The sequence below is a fragment of the Salmo trutta genome, chromosome 22 (assembly GCF_901001165.1).
Source record: "Salmo trutta chromosome 22, fSalTru1.1, whole genome shotgun sequence".
NCBI lineage: Eukaryota > Metazoa > Chordata > Actinopteri > Salmoniformes > Salmonidae > Salmo > Salmo trutta.
Window position 1 is genome coordinate 34,717,782 of NC_042978.1, and position 22,306 is coordinate 34,740,087.

Here is a 22,306-nt window from a genome sequence, read left to right on the forward strand (position 1 = left end):
AACTATCCCAACATTTTTTTTTATTCCAGACAAATATGAAACAAAAAAATCAGTGTGACATGATTTTGAGCGGTCCCAGTCTGAAATCAAGGGACCCCTGCTGGCGGACGAAATGACGTTTTATTCATCAGTTCCTTATTCTGTCATGTGCAAGCGCAGTGCGTGTTGAATGGGAGTATACCAATCCTGGAAAAAACTGATTGAACAAATTAAAGGTAAATTATGACTACACACTGTTCCAGACTTAAATAATATTATAATTCTAAAATACTTTCAGTAGGTTATATGTGAATCAACCGGGCGTTTAAAAAGCAGGGCCCTTCCCCCTTGGCCCCCCCACCCCTTCGGTTTACGCTTATTCTTTCTCCCTTTCTGTTCTCGGCTCCAAACTGAACAAGCACACCGGGAACACCGGACCCGTTAACTATCAAAATACAGAACAGTAAGTAACTGACAGCTCGCTTTTCCAACCGGGGAATGAACATGGTAGCCGCTAGTCAAATTGTTTGGTGTAAGGGAGAGCTAATGTAAACGGTCAAGAAAAGAAATGTTGGGACAGCCATGAGCGTCCAAACCGGGCCCGACCGGCTAAATATGAATATCAACAGAAGCTGCTATTCTCCGACATCAGAAAATACGTAATTTTTCAGAGAATTCATTGCTAATGAAGCTAGACGGGTGGCTTTAACGTTTTAGTTTACAAAGGCTTCCCTTTGGAAGTGGCACCACCTGCCTCGATGTCTTGAGAGCGACGGAAGATGTCGACATGACGTATGTTATATCAGTGACAGTGAGCCGGTGACGTTAAATTGTGACATTGTAACATCAAAGGAATAACACCGCTGTTGATACAATGTTTCAATGTGATTTTTAACACTGTCTCAAATAACAACCTCTTATGCCTATGTCCCCTTGTTATATGCTCTCAGGAATTGGAGAAGTGAGTAGCCTATTGCATTAGTCTTTGTCATACGTTTAGTAAAATGTGGTTTAGGTTATTATTATAATAATAATAATTATTAGATTATTAATTAAATGACACAAAAATATAAACGTTTTCTTTGCAATCACGCAGTCTTAAAATAGTCCCCCCAACCAAAGGCACGTTTAGCCAATTCTTGAGGCTGTCACACTTTTATACTTAGGCCTACTGTACACGCCTATGCTGTAGCCTATTCCCAAGGTGTTGATTTTCCTGTAGGCCGGTATGCAGTTTTATAATGTTTGTTTGCTTTGTTCATGGCTCGCGGCGGAATGGATGAAAATAACGTGTTGCGCATTCTAATCACGAAAGTTGTTTGGTCTCACACACTCACCAAGGAAGGTGAGTTACATTCGTTTATTTTTTTTATATATATAGGTCAACTATAAGGTGTTTTACATGCCTATCATGCAGGAAATCGTTTTCTTAACGGCCAAACTATCAAGGTGAAATAATTCTAACAATAAAAATAATCTCTAATATATATTGTTAATAGGACTACAGCCAAGTTGTTTCTATTAGTAGTACTAAAAAACGATTGGGGGAAAAAACACATCTAGATGGCTATAAGGAAATGTGTTTCCTGTTTCACTATGGTATGAATTATGCATGATTTGCCCGCCATCAAAACCACAGCTTCATCCTGGACTGCTAATAACTCAAGTCTTTGCTGTGGCAGTTTATGTTGTGTAGTCTACTGTATATAATCTAGGATTCTATGATGTGTACACAGAACATACAGGATTCGTCCCAAATTTCACCCTATTCCCTTTATAGTACACTACTTTTGACCAGAGCCTTAATGCATTATAAAGGGAATAGGGTGCCACTTGGGATGCTCAGCATTGTGAGGTTGGTCCTACCTGCATTAGATCTTATCTATCATTCCAGTGCTGTTCCTGTTATCAGGCCATTCATTCAACAACACCCCTCACGAAACTTGCTGAGTGATCATATTTTATTTTCTGCCCTTTAAGGTTATGCAGCAACTTTTTCAGTTTGCATGCAGAATATGCATAATTTTATTATTTATTTATTTATATTATTTATTTATTTTTTTGCATTTGCTTGTGATTCAAGTTCTTTAGTTGGCCATGATGGCATCTATTGGTTGCCATATAAAGAATATAAGTGGACCTGAATAGAGGCTGTTTATCCAGAGACATCTACTATTGGCTACCCTCCGACGTATGAGAATTCTAAGAACTCCAGAATATAACATTGGACATGAGGGGTTGTGTTCAAAAGGCATGAAATAGGAGTAAAACTTGTGAAACGGAGGCACTAGCCTGTACTACTTGGTGAACACTTTGAAGATGTTTTCTCCTGTTTGTGCTCTTCGAACACAACCGGTGAAGTGAACATCATTCAGTTCATCATTCATCCGACCTTGGTCTGCTGGATCTGGCTCTTTGTCTGTTCTTCTTCTTTCTCTTCCTGCATGCCTCAATGCATTCTGGGATTGATCCATTACAAAGCAAAAATGGCAGAGTCCAATCGATGAATTTATATGTCTCTCTAAACTTCTCTCCTCTGTGTCACTAACCCTCTAGCCTGTCCCTCTCTCCCTTTTTCTCTGCTTCGGATCAAAGATGCTGTCTCAGTGGAACCCCCCGTGTTCAGCAATGGATCAGTCTGTTCCTGATCTCCCTCCCAACCGCTGCCAGGTGGACTGTACCAATGAGGTGGCAGTAGAGGGGGGTCAGAGGAACAGGGGTGGTGTCTCTTTGTCCTCCCCAGAGAGCAGCAGCGTGAATGGAGACGGCAACCGGAAACGCAGTGGGAAGAGCCGTCGCCGTCGGAAACGCTCTGCTCAACCCGACAACCACCCTGCATTCATTGCCGTGGAGATGCATCCGCCTCCACCACCTGGCCAGGGGGACAGTAGCCACGCCCCTGTCCCTGACTCCCCCAGCATGGTCCTGCTCGGCATGCGGTCTGAGTGTGAATCTGTGTGGTTTGACCGCGGTGTGTATGAGCAGGCTGAGAGTCTGTATCAGTGCTGGTTGGCACGCTCTGCCAACGGGGCGAAGACACGGCCAAGCAGCTCACCCTCGCCCTCTGCCCTGGCTGCTGACAACCACCCCACCTCCCCTCAACCCTCACCCCCTGCCCCGAACCATCCAATCACCCCTCCAACCATAGTAGCTGAAGAGTGTTGTGTTTTTGCAGAGCCCCTGCAGCCAGCAGCCCCAGACTTCCCGGCCCTCCCCGCAAACAGCGCCGCCACACCAAACGAGGGGTACCTGTCCCTGGCCCAGACCCCGCAGGCGGCCTCCCCACTGACCTCGGCCCAGGCCCCTGGTCAGCTCATGAATGGGCTGCCCTGTCTCACCATGGAGCTGCTGAGGCACGTGTGGCTGCAGAAGCCTCTTTACGACCGGGCCGAGGAGGCCTTCTACCAGAGCCTCTACGGCAACAACCGCTTTCATACCTGCAACAACCTGGTTGGTGGAGCCTCCACCTCACGTACCAACCCTAACGCTCACTCAACCTCCAGGGGTATTGGCGACCACCCACAGAGTCTTATGGAAGAGGAGGAAGTTTTAGAAGAAGCACCTATGGCCTCACAGGGGAAGGCCGAAGTCTATCACTCTCTGCGCACCATTCAGGAGGAGGAGGAGCCTGCTGACGTCACAGATGAGGAAGGTGTGACCATGTCAGTGGGAGGAGTCTGTTACTTCCTTCATCCGGACAGTGAGAGGGTGTGGCTAGACCGGGGTCGCTACGAGGATGCAGAGAGACGTTTCTACGGTTATCACCAGAATGTACCTGTGGAGTCAACAGTAGCCAACAGAGAGGAGGGGGCTCTTGGAGAAGAAGATACTGCGGCGTTTGCAACATCATCGCCAGCCTTCCCGGTCGCATGCAACGGCCCTCTGAGGGACAAGTATGACCCATTCCAGGAGTCTTGACCTCCACAAACTAAACCAGCTTCATTTGACGATCTCCTTTTCATTGCTTTTTGATTTCTTTAACTTGTTTTCTGTGTTTTTATTTGCTCATTTGTCACTTTTTTTTTTTTTTTGCTTTACTCTTTTTTTCATTTTTGACTTGCATGATTATTTATTTTACTCAATGTTGGTGGTCATCAAAGATTTATCCCAGGGGCGCAACTTTGGTTTTAGAAGTGTGTGGGGGGGACATAAATAAGAATAGAATGTTTCTAAACACTTCTAAATGAATATGGATGCTACTATGATTATGGATAATTCTGAATAAATCATGAATAATGATGAGGGAGAGTTATAGAAACACATATCATACCCCCCACACAAATGCTAACCTCCCCTGTTATTGTAATGGTTAGCATGTCTTAGGGGTATGATATATTTGTGCATCTGTAACTTTCTGACACGTCATTATTCACAATTCATTCAGGATTATCTGTAATCTTGGTAGCATCCACATTAATGTAGAAGTGCTTGAAAGCATTTGTTTTTATTTACAATAAAAGTGACTCAAATGACATGATACATTATTTACCATTCATTTCTATTGGGCACAAAATCTGAAACACAACCAAAACAAACAGCAAATGCATCATACAAATTTGTAGAGTCACAAGCTTGATATAGTCATTGAACTCTATGAATGTGGGACCAAATGTGGGGGGGAAACTATGTACAACAAGTGTTGTAATTTCTAAACGGTTCCCCACCCTTCCAATTAATGGCAATGCATTTCTTAGCCACTATGAATGCTAGGTTACACAGTTTCTTCTGATAAGTCTCCAGTGTCAACATTTCCAAGCAAACAAAAACAGGAAGAATCTGTAGATATGCTGAGATAAAAGAACATACTCTTTGCCAGTCTTCACAAGAACATAATATATTGAAATATGTCCCCTTTTGTGTTTTACATCTCCAGCAGAGGAATACAATTTCTGAGTGCATGGTATTCGGTTACACTGGCATATAGTACGTTTTATGGATGGTCTTAAATGACGATAATTTATGTCGAGATTATATGAACATGACTGGGCATTTAAACATCTGTATCCATTCATCAGTAGTGTCTCCCAGGTCTTCCTCACAAACCCCTAAAAAATCTAATTTAATTCCAGGTTGTAAGGCAACAAAATAGGAAAAATGTCAGAGGGGTGAATACTTTCGCAAGCCACTGTACCTGACAGATGGCTTGAGTTGAATTGGCTGTGGTAGCTACTAGCTAGCTTACGTCAGTTCATTCACTCCAGACAGATCTTAAGTCAAGATGGAATGAAACATTAGCTAACGTTACATGTCAGTTACATTACTAGCTCAGCACTGGGAAAATAATTATTTGTTAAGTCAAACAGCACTTACTTTGCCAGCTACATCAATCAAATAAAGAGTAGCAAGTTTCTGCTCTGCTTGCTTTTACAACTCCCAGAGAAAAAGCACACCACACACAGACAACAGCTGCCTCTGTTCGCATGCTCTGTGGTGTCTGCACAGTCCTAAATCCAGCCGTCTGAAACCACCAAACAGCCTACCTGACCGCTCTGAGGCATCTGCATGGTCCTAAAGCACAACGATGCTGCTTTTTGTATCACAATCCAATGATAAAACTGGGGGGACAAATATGCAGTACCCAGTGAAAGTTGTGCCCCTTATTTATCTTACTTCTAAGGATGGGGGGGGGGGCATTGTCTGTAGTGGGACACAGATGGTTAAAACAGAGGGATACAAACAGTCTAATGGACTCACTGAATTACTAAACATTAGATCCCTTTCTCCTCCTCCCTCTTCTGTCCCTCTCCCTTCTCATATCTGCTTCCTCTCCCTCTCTGTAGCACCATGAGTGCAGCAGTAGACTACCTAGCTCAGGAGAAGATCTGGTTTGATAAACTTCGCTACGATGAGGCAGAGAGACATTTCTACGAACGCATGAACGGCACGTCACACCCAGCACAAGTAGGTCGTTTCTCTCTCTCTTTGTGTGTGTGTGTGTGTGTGTGTGTGTGTGTGTGTGTGTGAGACAATCGTCTCTTCCTCACACATGTCTCCACCTCTCGTGTGTGTGTGTGTGTGTGTGTGTGTACACCAGTGTGTGACCTGGTCCCTGTACTTTACCCTATAGGAGCTGGGAGCCAACAGCATCCTGCAGGACATAGCCCGAGCCAGAGAAAACATCCAGAAGTCTCTAGCAGGAGTGAGTGTAATATAATACACATCTGAGCCTTCATACACCCCATCTCTCACACTATCTGCTTTAAAGCGGCACTGAAAGTAAGGTCACCACCTTTTAATATACAGTACTGTGCAAAAGTTTTAGGCAGGTGTGTAAAAATGTTGGAAAGTAAGAATGCTTTCAAAAATAGACATGTTAATATATTATATTTATCAATTAACTAAATGCAAAGTGAGTGAACAGAAGAAAAATCTCAATCAAATCCATATTTGGTGTGACCAACCTTTGCCTTCAAAACAGCATCAATTCTTGTACAGTGAGGGGAAAAAAGTATTTGATCCCCTGCTGATTTTGTACGTTTGCCCACTGACAAAGAAATGTTCAGTCTATAATTTTAATGGTAGGTTTATTTGAACAGTGAGAGACAGAATAACAACAAAAAAATCCAGAAAATCGCATGTCAAAAATGTTATAACATTTTTTGCATTTTAATGAGGGAAATAAGTATTTGACCCCTCTGCAAAACATGACTTAGTACTTGGTGGCAAAACCCTTGTTGGCAATCACAGAGGTCAGACGTTTCTTGTAGTTGGCCACCAGGTTTGCACACATCTCAGGAGGGATTTTGTCCCACTCCACTTTGCAGATCTTCTCCAAGTCATTACGGTTTCGAGGCTGACGTTTGGCAACTCGAACCTTCAGCTCCCTCCACAGATTTTCTATGGGATTAAGGTCGGCAGACTGGCTAGGCCACTCCAGGACCTTAATGTGCTTCTTCTTGAGCCCCTCCTTTGTTGCCTTGGCCGTGTGTTTTGGGTCATTGTCATGCTGGAATACCCATCCACGACCCATTTTCAATGCCCTGGCTGAGGGAAGGAGGTTCTCACCCAAGATTTGACGGTACATGGCCCCTTCCATCGTCCCTTTGATGCGGTGAAGTTGTCCTATCCCCTTAGCAGAAAAACACCCCCAAAGCATAATGTTTCCACCTCCATGTTTGACAGTGGGGATGGTGTTCTTGGGGTCATAGGCAGCATTCCTCCTCCTCCAAACACAGCGAGTTGAGTTGATGCCAAAGAGCTCCGTTTTGGTCTCCTCTGACCACAACACTTTCACCCAGTTGTCCTCTGAATCATTCAGATGTTCATTGGAAAACTTCAGATGGGCATGTATATGTGCTTTCTTGAGCAGGGGGAGCGCTGCAGGATTTCAGTCCTTCACGGCGCAATGTGTTACCAATTGTTTTCTTGGTGACTATGGTCCCAGCTGATTCCTCACCGTTCTCATGATCATTGCAACTCCATGAGGTGAGATCTTGCATGGAGCCCCAGGCCGAGGGAGATTGACAGTTCTTTTGTGTTTTTTCCATTTGCGAATAATCGCACCAATTGTTGTCACCTTCTCACCAAGCTGCTTGGCAATGGTCTTGTAGCCCATTCCAGCCTTGTGTAGGTCTACAATCTTGTCCCTGACATCCTTGGAGAGCTCTTTGGTCTTGGCCATGGTGGAGAGTTTGGAATCTGATTTGATTGCTTCTGTGGACAGGTGTCTTTTATACAGGTAACAAACTGAGATTAGGAGCACTCCCTTTAAGAGTGTGCTCCTAATCTCAGCTCGTTACCTGTTTAAAAGACACCTGGGAGCCAGAAATCTTTCTGATTGAGAGGTGGGTCAAATACTTATTTCCCTCATTAAAATGCAAATCAATTTATAACATTTTTGACATGCGTTGTTCAGGATTTTTTTCTTATTCTGTCTCTCACTGTTCAAATAAACCTACCATTAATGTTGGGGATAGGGGGCAGTATTGAGAATTTTGAAAAAAATATGTGCCCATTTTTAACTGCCTCCTACACCAACTCAGAAGCAAGGATATGCATATGATTAACAGATTTGGATAGAAAACACTCTGAATTTTCTAAAACTGTTTGAATGGTGTCAAGTATAACAGAACTCCTATGGCAGTCAAAACCCAAAGACAAATTCTGACAGGAAGGGGATACCTGATGTGTTGAATTACTTTTAAGCCTATGCCATTGAAACACACAGGGGCTTATTAATCATTGAGCACTTCCTTTGGCTTCCACTAGATGTCACCAGTCTTTACAAAGTGGTTTGAGTCTTCTACTGTGAAAACTGACAGAACAAGAGACTTGGAACGTTGGTCATAAGCGGATGGCCGATACGACTCTGGCGCGCGAGTGCATGTTTGGGTACTCTCGTTCCAATACGTTTTAAAAGAGAATGCAATCGTCCGCCTTGAATATTATTGAAGTTCTGATTGAAAAAGGCCCTAATGATTTATGCTATACAACGTTTGACATGTTTGAACGAACGTAAATATTTTTTTTCCCCCTCTTTGGTGAAGACAAGTCCGGCGGGCGACATTCATGTTTTTGAGTAGCCTACAGGACGCGCTAACAACACGGAGCTTTTTGGACATAAATTATGAGCTTTTTCGAACAAAACTACATTTGTTATGGACCTGGGATTCCTGGAAGTGCCTTCTGATGAAGATAATCAAAGGTAAGGGATTATTTACATAGTATTTTTGTTTTTAGATCTCTCCAACATGGCGCTTGGTCTGTATCGCAAAGCCTATTTTTCTGGGCGCAGTACTCAGATTATTGCAAAGTGTGATTTCCCAGTAAAGTTATTTTTAAATCTGGCAATGCGGTTGCATTCAAGAGATGTTAATCTATAATTCTTTGAATGACAATATAATATTTTACCAATGGTTTTGAATAGTAATTATTTAATTTGTTGTGCTGATTGACTGGCGGTATTGGAGGGAAAATATTTCCTCAACATCAACGCCATAGTAAAACGCTGTTTTTGGATATAAATATGAACTTGATAGAACAAAAAATGCATGTATTGTCTAACATAATGTCATAGGAGTGTCATCTGATGAAGATTGTCAAAGGTTAGTGCATAATTTTAGATGGTTTTCTGCTTTTGGTGACGCCGGTCTTTGCATTGACAAAACATTACACACAGCTATTTTCAATGTACTGTCCTAACATAATCTAACTTTATGCTTTCGCCGTAAAGCCTTTTTGAAATCGGACAACGTGGTTAGATTAAGGAGATGTTTATCTTTCAAAAGGTGTAAGATAGTTGTATGTTTGAGAAATTTGAATTATGACATTTAATTGTTTTCAAATTTGGCGCCCTTGATATTTCACCTGCTATTGATAGGGTGTACCAGGGGTAGGACGCCCACGTTCCCAGACAGGTTAAAATTATAGACTGATCATTTCTTTGTCAGTGGGCAAACGTACAAAATCAGCAGGGGATCAAATACTTTTACTGTCAAAAGTCATACACCATGGCAAGACTGAGCACAGCAACAAGACACAAGGTAAGTTATAATGCATCAGCAAGGTCTCTCCCAGGCAGAAATTTCAAGGCAGACGGGGGTTTCCAGATGTGCTGTCCAAGCTCTTTTGAAGAAGCACAAAGAAACGGGCAACGTTGAGGACCGTAGACGTAGTGGTCGGCCAAGGGAAACTTGAAAGACATATCAAGCTTACTTCCCTTCGCAATCGGAAGATGTCCAGCAGTACCATCAGCTCAGAATTGGCAGAAAACAGTGGGACCCTGTTATACCCATCTACTGTCCGGAGAAATCTGGTCAGACTTGCGGCTAAAAAGCCATACCTCTGACGTGGAAACAAGGCCAAGTGACTCAACTGTGCACGAAAACACAGGAACTGGGGTGCAGCAAAATGGCAGCAGGTGCTCTGGACTGAAATATTTGGCTGTAGCAGAAGGCAGTTTGTTCGCTGAAGGGCTGATAGCGGTACACGAATGAGTGTCTGCAGGCAACAGTGAAGCATGGTGGAGGTTCTTTGGAAGTTTGGGGCTGCATTTCTGCAAATGGAGTTGGGGATTTGGTCAGAATTAATGGTCTCCTCAATTCTGAGAAGTACAGGCAGATACTTATCCGCCATGCAATACCATCAGGGAGGCATCTGATTGGCCCCAAATGTATTCTGCAGCATGACAACGACCCCAAACAAACAGCGAAAGTCATTAAGAATTATCTTCAGTGTAAAAGGAGTCCTGGAAGTGATAGTACGGCCCCCACAGAGCCCTGATCTCAACATCATCGATTCTGTCTGTCTGGGATTACACGAAGAGAGAGGAGCACCTGAGGCTGCCTAGATCCACAGAAGAACTGTGGTTAGTTCTCCAAGATGTTTGGGCCAACCTACCTGCCGAGTTCCTTCAAAAACTGTGTGCAAGTGTACCTAGAAGAAATGATGCTGTTTTGAAGGCAAAGGGTGGTCACATCAAATATTGGTTTGATGTAGATTTTTCTTCCATTCACTCACTTTGCATTTTGTTAATTGATAAATATAAACTATTAATGTCTATTTTTGAAAGCATTCTTACTTTACAGCATCTTTTCACACCTGCCTAAAACGGTTGCATGGTACTGTAGATCATCTTTTGTAGTGTGTTACCTGGTCCAAGACCCCACCCACACACATGACCAAATGTATGTGGACACCTGCTCGTTGAACATCTCATTCCAAAATCATGGGCATTAATATGGAGTTGGTCCCGTCTTTGCTGGCTGCTTCTAGGAAGGCTTTCCACTAGATGTTGAAACATTGCTGCTGGGACTTGCTTCCAATCAACCACCAGAGCATTAGTGAGGTCGGGCACTGATGTTGGGCGATTAGGCCTGGCTCGCAGTCAACGTTCCAATTCATCCCAAAGGTGTTTGATAGGGTTGAGGTCAGGACTCTGTGCAGGCCAGTCAAGTTCTTACATCCAAATCTCAACAAACCATTTCTGTATGGATCTCGCTTTGTGCACGGGGGCATTGTCATGCTGAAACAGGAAAGTGCCTTCCCTAAACTGTTGCCACAAAGTTGGAAGCACAGAATCATCTTGAATGTCATTGTATGCTGTAGCATTAAGATTTCCCTTCACTGGAACTAAGGGGCCTAGCCCGAACCATGAGAAAAAAAAGAAGAAAAAAAAAACACATTATTCCTCCTCCACCAAACGTTACAGTTCAAATCAAATTGTATTTGTATGCGCCGAATACAACAGGTGTAGACTTTACTGTGAAATTATTACATATAAGCCCTTAACCAACAATGCAGTTCAAGAAATAGTTAAGAAAATATTTACTAAATGAAGTGTAAAATAAAAACCAACAAAGTTGCCACTATGCATTGGGGCACGTAGCGTTCTCCTGGCATCCGCCAAACCCAGATTCGTCCATCAGACTGCCAGATGAAGCGTGATTCATCACTCCAGAGAATGCGTTTCCACTGCTCCAGAGTCCAATGGCAGTGAGTTTTACCCCACTTCAGCTGACACTTGGCATTGCACATGGTGATCTCAGGCTTGTGTGCTGCTGATTGGCCATGGTAACCCATTTCATGAAGCTCCCAACGAACAGTTGTTTCCAGAGGTATTTTGGAACTCTGTAGTGAGTGTTGTAACCGAGGACAGACTATTTTTCTAAAACGGTCCTGTTCTGTGAGCTTGAGTGGCCTACCACATTGCGGCTGAGCCATTGTTGCTCCTAGACATTTCCACTTCACAATAAAAGCCCTTATACTTGACCGGGGCAGCTCTATCAGGGCAGAAATGTGAAGAACTGACTTGTTGGAAGGGTGGCTGGCATCCTATGACGGTGCCACGTTGAAAGTCACTGAGCTCTTCAGTAAGGCCATTCTACTGCTAATGTGTGTCTATTGAGATTGCATGGCTGTGCTCTATTTTATACACCTGTCACCCAACGGTTTTGGCTGAAATAGCCAATAATATATATTACACACACAGAACCAGTCAGAAGTTTGGACAACTACTCGTTCAAGGGTTTGTATTTGTACTATTTTCTACATTGTAGAATACCAGTGAAGACATCAAAACTATGAAATAACACATGGAATCATGTAGTAACCAAAAACCTGTTAAACAAATCAAAATATATTTGAGATTCTTCAAAGTTGCCACCCTTTGCCTTGATGACAGCTTTGCACACTCTGCATTCTCTCAACCAGCTTCATGAGGTAGTCACCTGGAATGCATTTCAATTAACAGGTGTGCCTTGTTAAAAGTTAATTTGTGGAATTTCTTTCCTTAATGCATTTGAGCCAATTAGTTGTGTTGTGACAAGGTAGGGGTGGTATACAGAAGATGGCCTTGTTTGGTAAAAGACCAAGTCCATATTATGGCAAGAACACTTCATAAAGCAAAAAGAAACGACAGTCCATCATTACTTTAAGATATGAAGGTCAGTCAATACGGAAAATGTCAAGAACCTTGAAAGTTTCTTCAAGTGCAGTCGCAAAAACCATCAAGCGCTATGATGAAACTGGCTCTCATGAGGACCGCCACAGGGAAGGAAGACCCAGAGATACCTCTGCAGCAGAGGATAAGTTCATTAGAGTTAACTGCACCTCAGATTGTAGCCCAAATTAATGGTTCACAGAGTTCAAGTAACAGACACATCTCAACATCAACTGTGTGAATCAGGCCTTCATGGTCAAATTGCTGCAAAGAAACCACTACTAGGAAGAAGAGACTTGCTTGGGCCAAGAAACACAAGCAATGGAAAGATGTCCCTTTCTGAGTCCAAATTTCAGATTTTTGGTTCCAACCACTGTCTTTGTGAGATGCAGAGTAGGTGAACGGATGATCTCCGTGTATGTGGTTCCCACCTTGAAGCATATGTGTTATTTCATAGTTTTGATAAACATTTACATTTTAGTCATTTAGCAGACGCTCTTATCCAGAGCGACTTACAGTAGTGAATGCATACATTTCATTTCATACATTTTTTTCCTGTGCTGGCCCACCATGGGAATCGAACCCTCAACCCTGGCGTTGCAAACACCATGCTCTACGAACTCAGCTACGGTGATGGATATCTTCACTATCATTCTACAATTTATAAAATAAAGGAAATTCCTCGAATGAGTAGGTGTGTTCAGACTTTTGACTGTGTGTGTGTGTGTGTGTGTGTGTGTGTGGGGAGATATCTTTACTGAACTGGCCATATCTGACCACCCAGCTAAGACTGTTTCACAGCAACATTCTGTTTTGACTGCAGCTAGTTGTGTTTATGTTGACCCTGAGCTACTGACAAGAACCTTGAATACCCTGGGTTGTATTCATTAGTGCATGCAATGGAAATAGTTTTGCAATGAAAACAAGTCTCTTATTGGACAAGTTAAGGTAATCGTGCCCCATTTCAGTTGGTTTTCTTCCTTTTGGTTTCTAGTGAACACAACCCAGGCCTATCACTTGTACTTAGAGAACAAACAGGTGTGTTTTTGATTTTCATGCTCTGGTTTAGCTAACATGAAATCCAAAAGTGTGATTTCATGAGCCATCTAAAGTGTTTTTGTCTGTGGTTCAGTTCAGTCCTAGCCATTCCTGCATGTTTGAGTAGCATGTTGTGGCTCGTAATGCTGGTTTAAGCCTCAGGGGTGTGTGTGGGTTTATGCAGGTATAACCTGCTGAAGCAAGATATCAGTTTGTATGATTTCTTGCATGACTGACTTAACCTTTCATTCCTCTGCCAGTTCCCCCGTAGACCAGTCCTGGGTATACCTCTGCCTTGGCCCTCCTGTAGACCAATCCTGGGTATACCTCTGCCCGAACCCTCCTGTAGGCCAGTCCTGGGTATACCTCTGCCCGAACCCTCCTGTAGACCAGTCCTGGGTATACCTCTGCCTTGAACCCTCCTGTAGACCAGTCCTGGGTATACCTCTGCCTTGGCCCTCCTGTAGACCAGTCCTGGGTATACCTCTGCCCGAACCCTCCTGTAGACCAGTCCTGGGTATACCTCTGCCCGAACCCTCCTGTAGACCAGTCCTGGGTATACCTCTGCCCGAACCCTCCTGTAGACCAGTCCTGGGTATACCTCTGCCCGAACCCTCCTGTAGACCAGTCCTGGGTGTACCTCTGCCCGAACCCTCCTGTAGGCCAGTCCTGGGTGTACCTCTGCCCGAACCCTCCTGTAGGCCAGTCCTGGGTGTACCTCTGCCCGAACCCTCCTGTAGGCCAGTCCTGGGTATACCTCTGCCCGAACCCTCCTGTAGGCCAGTCCTGGGTATACCTCTGCCCGAACCCTCCTGTAGGCCAGTCCTGGGTATATCTCTGCCCGAACCCTCCTGTAGGCCAGTCCTGGGTATACCTCTGCCTGATTCCTCCTGTAGCTCTGTTTCCTTTCAACCACTGTCCCCTCAGCACCTTCAACTTCATTCAGCTCTCTCCTTCCTTCCTTCCCTCCCTCCCAACCCTACAGCTGAAGAATTCACTGTTACCTAGCAGAGACTCTGGTCAACCCCAGAACCACTATCCTGTAAGTGTCCCACCCTGTGTGACAGTAGCTAGCTACCCCTTACTGAGAGCAATGTGTCACACACACACACACACACACAGACAAACCCTTTTTCTGGTCAGCCACCCTGACCCTCCTTTCACCCCTATTCACTTTATTCTCCATGTATAATGGACATGCTTTTCTCTGTCTGTCCATTTCCATGGTCTTCCCTGTCCACCCTCCTCTGGGGTGTTGCTAAGATGGACGTGTGTGTATATATATATATATATATATATATATATATTTTAGGAGTTGTGATTGGTCAGTGACAGACCTCTTATGTTTGGACCCTTCTCTGTAGAATGTTAGAAGGGTCTACTGAAAGCTCCTCTGATCATCACCAAACTTTTAGGCCAATGAAAAAGCTAAAAATAATGAAGAAGCTTTATCTAGAAGTCTTTTCAAGCTCATTTTCTATCTTGTGGGCTATGGGTTGGGTTTTACATGAAAATACATTTTAGTATCATGGTGCTTTTAGCCCTCCGGTCAGCCCTGACAATGGTATGCTGTTTTCCCCACTTCAATTGGTGATTTACCCTACAGGCACGCACGGAGGTTCCACGCACGGAGGTTCCACGCACGGAGGTTCCACAAGACCTTACACAGATCAATGCAAAACACTCACCAGAACCTTTTGTGAGAACTGAATCAGTTCCATGATGGTGAACATCATCCTAGGCTAACGGCAACAGTTAAAGAAAAGTCTGAAAACGGCACACTTTTGTGGCATTTTATGTCTTTCTAATTGGTCGAGTAGTTTATTTTTTATTTTAAATGTTAACTATCTGGGTATCCAAATGTTGTTGTTTTATATTATTCGAATAGTTAAAAAATTACTAATGCCCATCCTTTCTACACTCTTTCTTCCTGAGTGGGAGGAGCATTGCATCAGCTGTAATTGTAGCTGTCATTCATTGTCTATTCTCTCTCTGCCAACAGCTGTATTTATTTATGAACACAACATGTGGCAGATCTGTTGTTCACCCTATTGTCTTCGATTTAACTGATCGTGTTACCTGGGTTTGGCCAGTAGAGGTTGCTGGTGATCTGCTGAAAGTGACATGGTGACTTTCGTGTGTGTTTTGTGTTCAGAGTGCAGCTAATGGGACAGGAGATCAAGGGGAACTGGTCACACAGATCAAGATCCTGGAGCTAGAGAACCACAGTCTGCGCCAAGGTGTGTGTGTGTGTGTGTGTGGCATCTGTGTATCTTACTCAGAGGTGCTTGTATGCTTCCTTCCATGTGATCTATCTGACTCTCTTTCCCGTGTGTGTCTCTGTCAGTGGTGGAAGACCTGCGGTCAGCTCTGTCTAAGTTGGAGTGTCGGGTATCGGTCCTGGAGAAATCCCCATCGCCAGCCCCCTGTACAAATGTAAGTCCCTCTCACGCTGGTCCTGTGTGGCTGAGTTAGGAAGAGTATGGCGCTAGCAAAAACAAGGTCGTGGGTTAATTTTCCCGCAAGGATCACATACATGTAATCAATCACTAATTTTTGTGTAAATTGCTTTGGATTGAAGCATATGCTTAGTGGCCATTGTCTTCCGAAAGATGGCATCATTCTAAGGAGACGAGTAGCTATGGACTATTATTAGTGCAGACTGAGTCATTGTACTTTCTGGCAGGACACAATGTTAACTGGCATATATTTTTCTCATATTATTGGTGTGCTCCTCTCCTCCTCAGGCCACATCCGTCCAGCTGAAGACGACCAGTGCTCCAGTTGAGGAGGAGGATGATGATGATATGGACCTGTTTGGCAGTGATGATGAGGAGGATCCGGAGGCCGAGCGAATCAAAGAGCAGAGGCTGAAAGAGTACGCAGAGAAGAAGGCCAAGAAACCCACCCTCATCGCAAAGTCTTCTATCCTATTAGACGTCAAGCCTGTACGTCACAGTCCCCACCCACTCTTCCTAATGCTCTCTCCATCAGTAGACAATATTTTATAAATATTTATGATGGAATATTTGTTCCAGTGTGTTTTCATGACATTCAAATCTTTCTTCATGTCTTCCGGTTATGTTATTCCCCCTTCCCTCCCTCCCCTCTCTCTCCACCTTCCCTTCTCTGCTCTCCCTTTTGCTCTCTCAGTGGGATGATGAAACAGACATGGCTAAGCTGGAGGAGTGTGTGAGGTCTGTTGTTGCTGACGGTCTGCTGTGGGGTCAGTCTAAGCTGGTTCCAGTGGGTTATGGTATCAGGAAGCTACAGATCCAGTGTGTTGTTGAGGACAACAAGGTGGGGACAGACCTGCTAGAGGAGGAGATCACCAAGTTTGAAGACTACGTGAGTACAGGCATGATTCACACACACACACCTTTGACAATATACTATGCTGTATGTCCTTGTACGGTTATCTTACCCAAATGAGAGACAGTTGGAAACTGTTGTGTAGTTTATCTTGATGAATGTTCTCTATTCTCTTGTTCTGCAGGTCCAGAGTGTCGATGTAGCAGCTTTCAACAAGATTTGATTCCATCCTCTTCCTCGTCATTGGGCCCGTCCCACATGGCACCCTATTCTCTATAACATGAATTACTTTTGACCAGAACTCTATAGGCCCTGGTCAAAAGTAGTGCACTATATAGGGAATAGTGTCATTTGGTTACTTGGTCATGTTCCCTGTCCATTCATTGCTGCTGTTTGTGTCACATGGTTAATAATAAAGAGATTTTGGTGCACTTGAACTCCTCTCTTGTCTCTCTCTCTGGGTATTCACACATGTAATGGTTGGGAACCACTGTAAATTAGCATTTATTGTAAACTTCATGGACAAAGTTTGGTTTGTCTTGTGTTAATAAAAGGGTCAAATCCATCCCTAGATGAGGTAGCAGCAAGATACATTGGAGTGTACAAAACATTAGGAACACCTGCTCTGTTATGACAGACTAGCCAGGTGAATATAGATGAAAGGTGTGGTCCCTTTATTGATGTCACCTGTGAAATCAAATTCAATCTGTGTAGATGAAGGGGAAGAGACAGGTTAAAGAAGGATTTTTAAGACCATTGAGATGGATTGTGTATGTGACCCATTCAGAGGTTGTATGGACAAGACAAAAGATTGAAGTGCTTTTGAACGGGGTATGGTAGTATGTCATGGGAATTCAGTACTGAGAGAGATTTGGTCATTTCTTCAAACAATCATCTTTATTTAATATCGATTTAATTATTGCAATAATGAGGCTGGCCAGGTGCACCGGTTTGCTTTTCAAGAACTGCAACGCTGCTGAGTTTTTCAAGCTCAACAGTTTCCCGTGGGTATCAAGAATGGTCCACCACCCAAAGAACAACTTGACACAACTGTGTGAAGCATTGGAGTCAACATGGCCCAGCATCCCTGTGGAACTCTCATTTGCCCCCCAAATTGTTTTTGCTTTGTCATTATGGGGTATTGTGTGTAGATTGAGGGAATAAAACAATTTAATCCATTTTAGAATAAGGCTGTAGCATAACAAAATGTGGAAAAAGTAAAGGGGTCTGAATACTTTCTGAATGCACTGGAAAATAACATCTTACTGCAGAAAAGTGGACTGCAGAGAGACAGCCATTTTATATATCTTGTATTGTAATTTGCACAGTACTATGTATTAGACCTAGATATTGTGTGTATGTACTGATATGTAGGCTGTGTGAGACATTTTAAATGTATGTATTTCAGTCCTTGACTAATAATGTTCTGTACTATGCAATATGTCATGTTTCATGTGGACTCCAGCAAGAGTAGCTGATGCTTTTGCAGCGGCTAATGTGGATCCAAATAAATACCAAATACCAAATCTTGATTACAGAATGTGACTACCATCATGTCCCACTGATGAGAGACCATTGTCAACTGTGTTGACGCCTTTTTTTAAATATAATTTTATGAAACATAGTAAAATAAAGAATAGGTTGTTATTACCATATACTAGCTATGCAGGGGAAAACATGTGAAATGGGGTTGATTACAATATCACCTTGAACACAATACATGCTCAGTGGAGTGGTTTGAGTCAAAACTTGTATTAACTATTTCGAAAGAAGACAACAGTGGCTTATCATTAATATATAGATTACTTAATTAATCATTGACAATGAAAGGATAATACAGTTTTTGTCAGCCAAAAAATGCACAAGTATTTGCTCCTGGAACCAACAAGACTGCAACTGACCAGTAAAAAAATCAAGAATTAAGAACAAAAGTTACCAAGTATGACTTTTGTTAGAAAATGGAATCTAAAATATGTCAGAAAATGGTTACACTGAATATGAAATGTCAGAAAAAATGTAACATTGATTCTAAAATACAATACACAAGAAAAAGATTTATGGTTCAGATTTCGTCTGGTCCGGACCGGCCTTGACTTTGGCCAAGCATAGACATCTATGTTTGTTTCAGATTTCACCCGGGCCGGCCTTAATTTCAACGTCCACGGAGGTCAGGTCCCGACTGGCCTATTGTTGGTCCTAACATAGATGTCTATAATTGCTTCAGATTTGCTCACGTCTGGACCGGCCTTGATCTGGCCACAAAAAAATATGTATTGGCCCAAAAATCTGATTAGTTCAGATTTGGTCTGGTACAGACTGGCCTTGATTTGGCCCAAATATAGACGTCAATGATTGGTCCAGTGTGATGTTTGCCTTTCACGGCATGACCCTGGTCTGTCGTTCCCCACTAAGCATTTACCGATCTGTCTGGACCGGCCATCCTTTTTTGGTGCGGTCCGGATCGGCCTTGATTTCATGGACGTAGATTTTTGGTCCATATCTGACCCATTTGTAGGCATCTATGTTTGGTTCAGATATGGTAGGGTCTGGACCAGCCTTGATTTCAACCTCCACAGATGTCCAGTCCGGATCAGCCATTTGGTCCAAATATAGACGTCTAGAGTTGGTTCAGATTTAGTCCGGCCCTGATGTGGCCTGAACAGCACAGTACAGTACAATACAGTAGAGCACGGTACAGTAGAGTTTAATACAGTAGAGTAAAGTACAGTACAGTACAATACATTAGAGTAAGGTAGGGTCCCATGATCAGTACTGATTCTTGTTTGGGGTTGGAGCTAATTAACATAATAGCCAGCATGCTTTGTGAGTTTAGTTTTTATATTTACATTTTGGTAATTCCACAGATGCTTTTATCCAAACCAACCTACAGTCAACGCTTTCAACTAAGGTAGATAAACAACAACATATTATAGTCATAGCAAGTAAAACATATTTCTGTAACCGTTACTGAAAATGTTATTGTAGTTGAAGTTGTGTGTTGGTTTATAGCTAGTCTTCTCTTTACATATAGAATCAATATATTTTAGATTGAGTACTTCTTGGGTCATTATGTTAGTATATTATGTATGTTTGAAATAGTGTGTTATATGTGAAAATGTGTTCGTGTTATAAATTGTATTTTAATGTTTAACAAACCTCCAAATGAGCTTCAATGCCATACAACACTCCTTCCGTGGCCCCCAACTGCTCTTAAACGCTAGCAAAACTAAATGCATGCTCTTCAACCGATTGCTGCCTGCACCAGCCCGCACGCCTAGCATCACTACTCTGGACGGTTCTGACTTAGAATATGTGGACAACTATAAATACCTTGGTGTCTGGCTAGAATGTAAACTCTCCTTCCAGACTCATATTAAGCATCTCCAATCCAAAATTAAATCTAGAATCGGCTTCCTATTTCTCAACAAAGCCTCCTTCACTCATGCTGCCAAACTTACCCTCGTAAAACTGACTATCCTGCCGATCCTTGACTTCGGCGATGTCATTTATAAAATAACCTCCAACACTCTACTCAGCAAATTGGATGCAGTCTATCACAGTGCCATCCGTTTTGTCACCAAAGCCCCACATACTACCCACCACTACGACCTGTACGCTCTCGTTGGCTGGTCCTCGCTACATATTCATCACCAAACCCACTGGCCCCAGGTCATCTAAAAGTCTTTGCTAGGTAAAGCTCCGCCTTATCTCAGCTCACTGGTCACCATAGCAACACCCACCTGTAGCACGCGCTCCAGCAGGTATATTTCACTGGTCATCCCCAAAGCCAACACCTGCTTTGGCCACCTTTCCTTCCAGTTCTTACCGATCGCTGCAGCTGTGCACAGCCCATCTGTAAATAGTCCATCCAACCAACTACCTACCTCATCCCCAAATTTCTCTTAGATTTTTTTCTGCTCTTTTGCACACCAGTATTTCTACTTGCACATCTATCACTCCAGTGTTAATTGCTAAATTGTAACTACCTCAACACTTTGGCCTATTTATTGCCTTATCTCCTTACTACATTTGCACACACTAAATACAGATTTCTATTGTGTTATTGACTGTACGTTTGTTTACACAACTCACAACTCTGTGTTGTGGTTTTTGTCGCACTGCTTTGCTTTATCTTGGCCAGGTCGCAGTTGTAAATGAGAACTTGTTCTCAACTTGCCTACCTGGTTAAATAAAGGTGAAATAAAAAATATATATAACAAAAACATGTTTGCTTTTTTCCCCAAAACATTGAAAATGGCAATATATTATTTGATTTGATTTTTATTTGGATCTCTTTTAGTCCCCATTTGGACTAATCTTCCAAGAGTCCTTAAGACACTAACAGCTTACAGACGGTAGGCAATTAAGGTCACAGTTATGAAAACTTAGGACACTAAAGAGGCCTTTCTGCTGACTCTGAAGAACATCAAAAGAAAGATGCCCAGGGTCCCTGCTCATCTGCGTGAACGTACCTTACGCCTGCTGCAAGGAGGCATGAGGACTGCAGATGTGGCCAGGGCAATAAATTGCAATGTCCGTACTGTGAGATGCCTAAGATAGGGGTACAGGGACACAGGACAGACAGCTGATCGTCCTCGCAGTGGCAGATCACGTGTAACAACACCTGCACAGGATCAGTACATCCGAACATCACACCTGCGGGACAGGTACAGGATGGCAACAACAACTGCCTGAGTTAAACCAGGAATGCACAATCCCTCCATCAGTGCTCAGACTGTCCGCAATAGGCTGAGAGAGGTTGGACTGAGGGCTGTTGTAAGGCAAGTCCTCACCAGACATCACCGGCAACAACGTCGTCTATGGGCACAAACCCACCGTCGCTGGACCAGACAGGACTGGCAAAAGTGCTCTTCACTGACGAGTCGCAGTTTTGTCTCACCAGGGGTGATGGTCGGATTCGCGTTTATCGTCGAAGGAAGGAGCGTTACACCGATGCCTGTACTCTGGAGCGGGATCGATTTGGAGGTGGAGGGTCCGTCATGGTCTGGGGTGGTGTGTCACAGCATCTGGACTGAGCTTGTTGTCATTGCAGGCAATCTCAACGCTGTGCGTTACAGGGAAGACATCCTCCTCCCTCATGTGGTACTCTTCCTGCAGGCTCATCCTGACATGACCCTCCAGCATGACAATGCCACCAGGCATACTGCTCATTCTGTGCGTGATTTCCTGCAAGACAGGAATGTCAGTGTTTTGCCATGGCCAGCGAGGAGCCCGGATCTCAATCCCATTGAGCACGTCTGGGATCTGTTGGATTGGAGGGCGAGGGCTAGGGCCATTCCCCCCAGAAATGTCCGGGAACTTGCAGGTGCCTTGGTGTAAGAGTGGGGTAACATCTGACAGCAAAAACTGGCAAATCTGGTGCAGTCCATGAGGAAGAGATGCACTGCAGTACTTAATGCAGCTGGTGGCCACACCAGATACTAACTGTTACTTTTGATCCCCCCCCCCTTTGTTCAGGGACACATTATTCCATTTCTGTTAGTCATGTGTCTGTGGAACTTGTTCAGTTTATGTCTCAGTTTTTGAATCTTGTTATGTTCATACAAATATTTACACATGTTAAGTTTGCTAAAAATA

General features: G+C 43.4%; 1 protein-coding gene across 5 annotated transcripts; it reads left to right on the top strand.

Annotated features, from left to right (window-relative positions):
* Positions 1 to 30: 30 nt before the first annotated feature.
* On the top strand, positions 31 to 17,145 carry eef1db (eukaryotic translation elongation factor 1 delta b (guanine nucleotide exchange protein)). Of its 5 annotated transcripts, none has more exons than XM_029707800.1 (10): positions 31 to 215; positions 439 to 442; positions 1,295 to 1,324; positions 5,760 to 5,880; positions 6,047 to 6,118; positions 15,552 to 15,636; positions 15,744 to 15,832; positions 16,144 to 16,344; positions 16,550 to 16,744; positions 16,893 to 17,145. In XM_029707800.1, exons 1-10 carry the CDS (start codon positions 170 to 172, stop codon positions 16,929 to 16,931), a joined length of 882 nt encoding a protein of 293 aa, XP_029563660.1. In that variant the 5' UTR covers positions 31 to 169; the 3' UTR covers positions 16,932 to 17,145. The 5 variants fall into 5 exon arrangements, with proteins under 5 accessions (XP_029563660.1, XP_029563661.1, XP_029563663.1 ...); XM_029707799.1 differs by lacking the exons at positions 31 to 215; positions 439 to 442 and adding exons at positions 469 to 940; positions 2,575 to 3,872; XM_029707801.1 differs by lacking the exon at positions 1,295 to 1,324.
* Positions 17,146 to 22,306: the final 5,161 nt, after the last annotated feature.

What these genes read in the sequence shown, in the direction of transcription:
- eef1db (XM_029707799.1), top strand. Translation starts at nt 899, where the DNA reads ATGCCTATGTCCCCTTGTTATATGCTCTCAGGAATTGGAGAA. An exon ending in TGCTCTCAGGAATTGGAGAA is followed by an intron (nt 941 to 1,294) that starts GTGAGTAGCCTA and finishes TAATCACGAAAG; the next exon opens with TTGTTTGGTCTCACACACTC. An exon ending in TCCAGAAGTCTCTAGCAGGA is followed by an intron (nt 6,119 to 15,551) that starts GTGAGTGTAATA and finishes TTTTGTGTTCAG; the next exon opens with AGTGCAGCTAATGGGACAGG.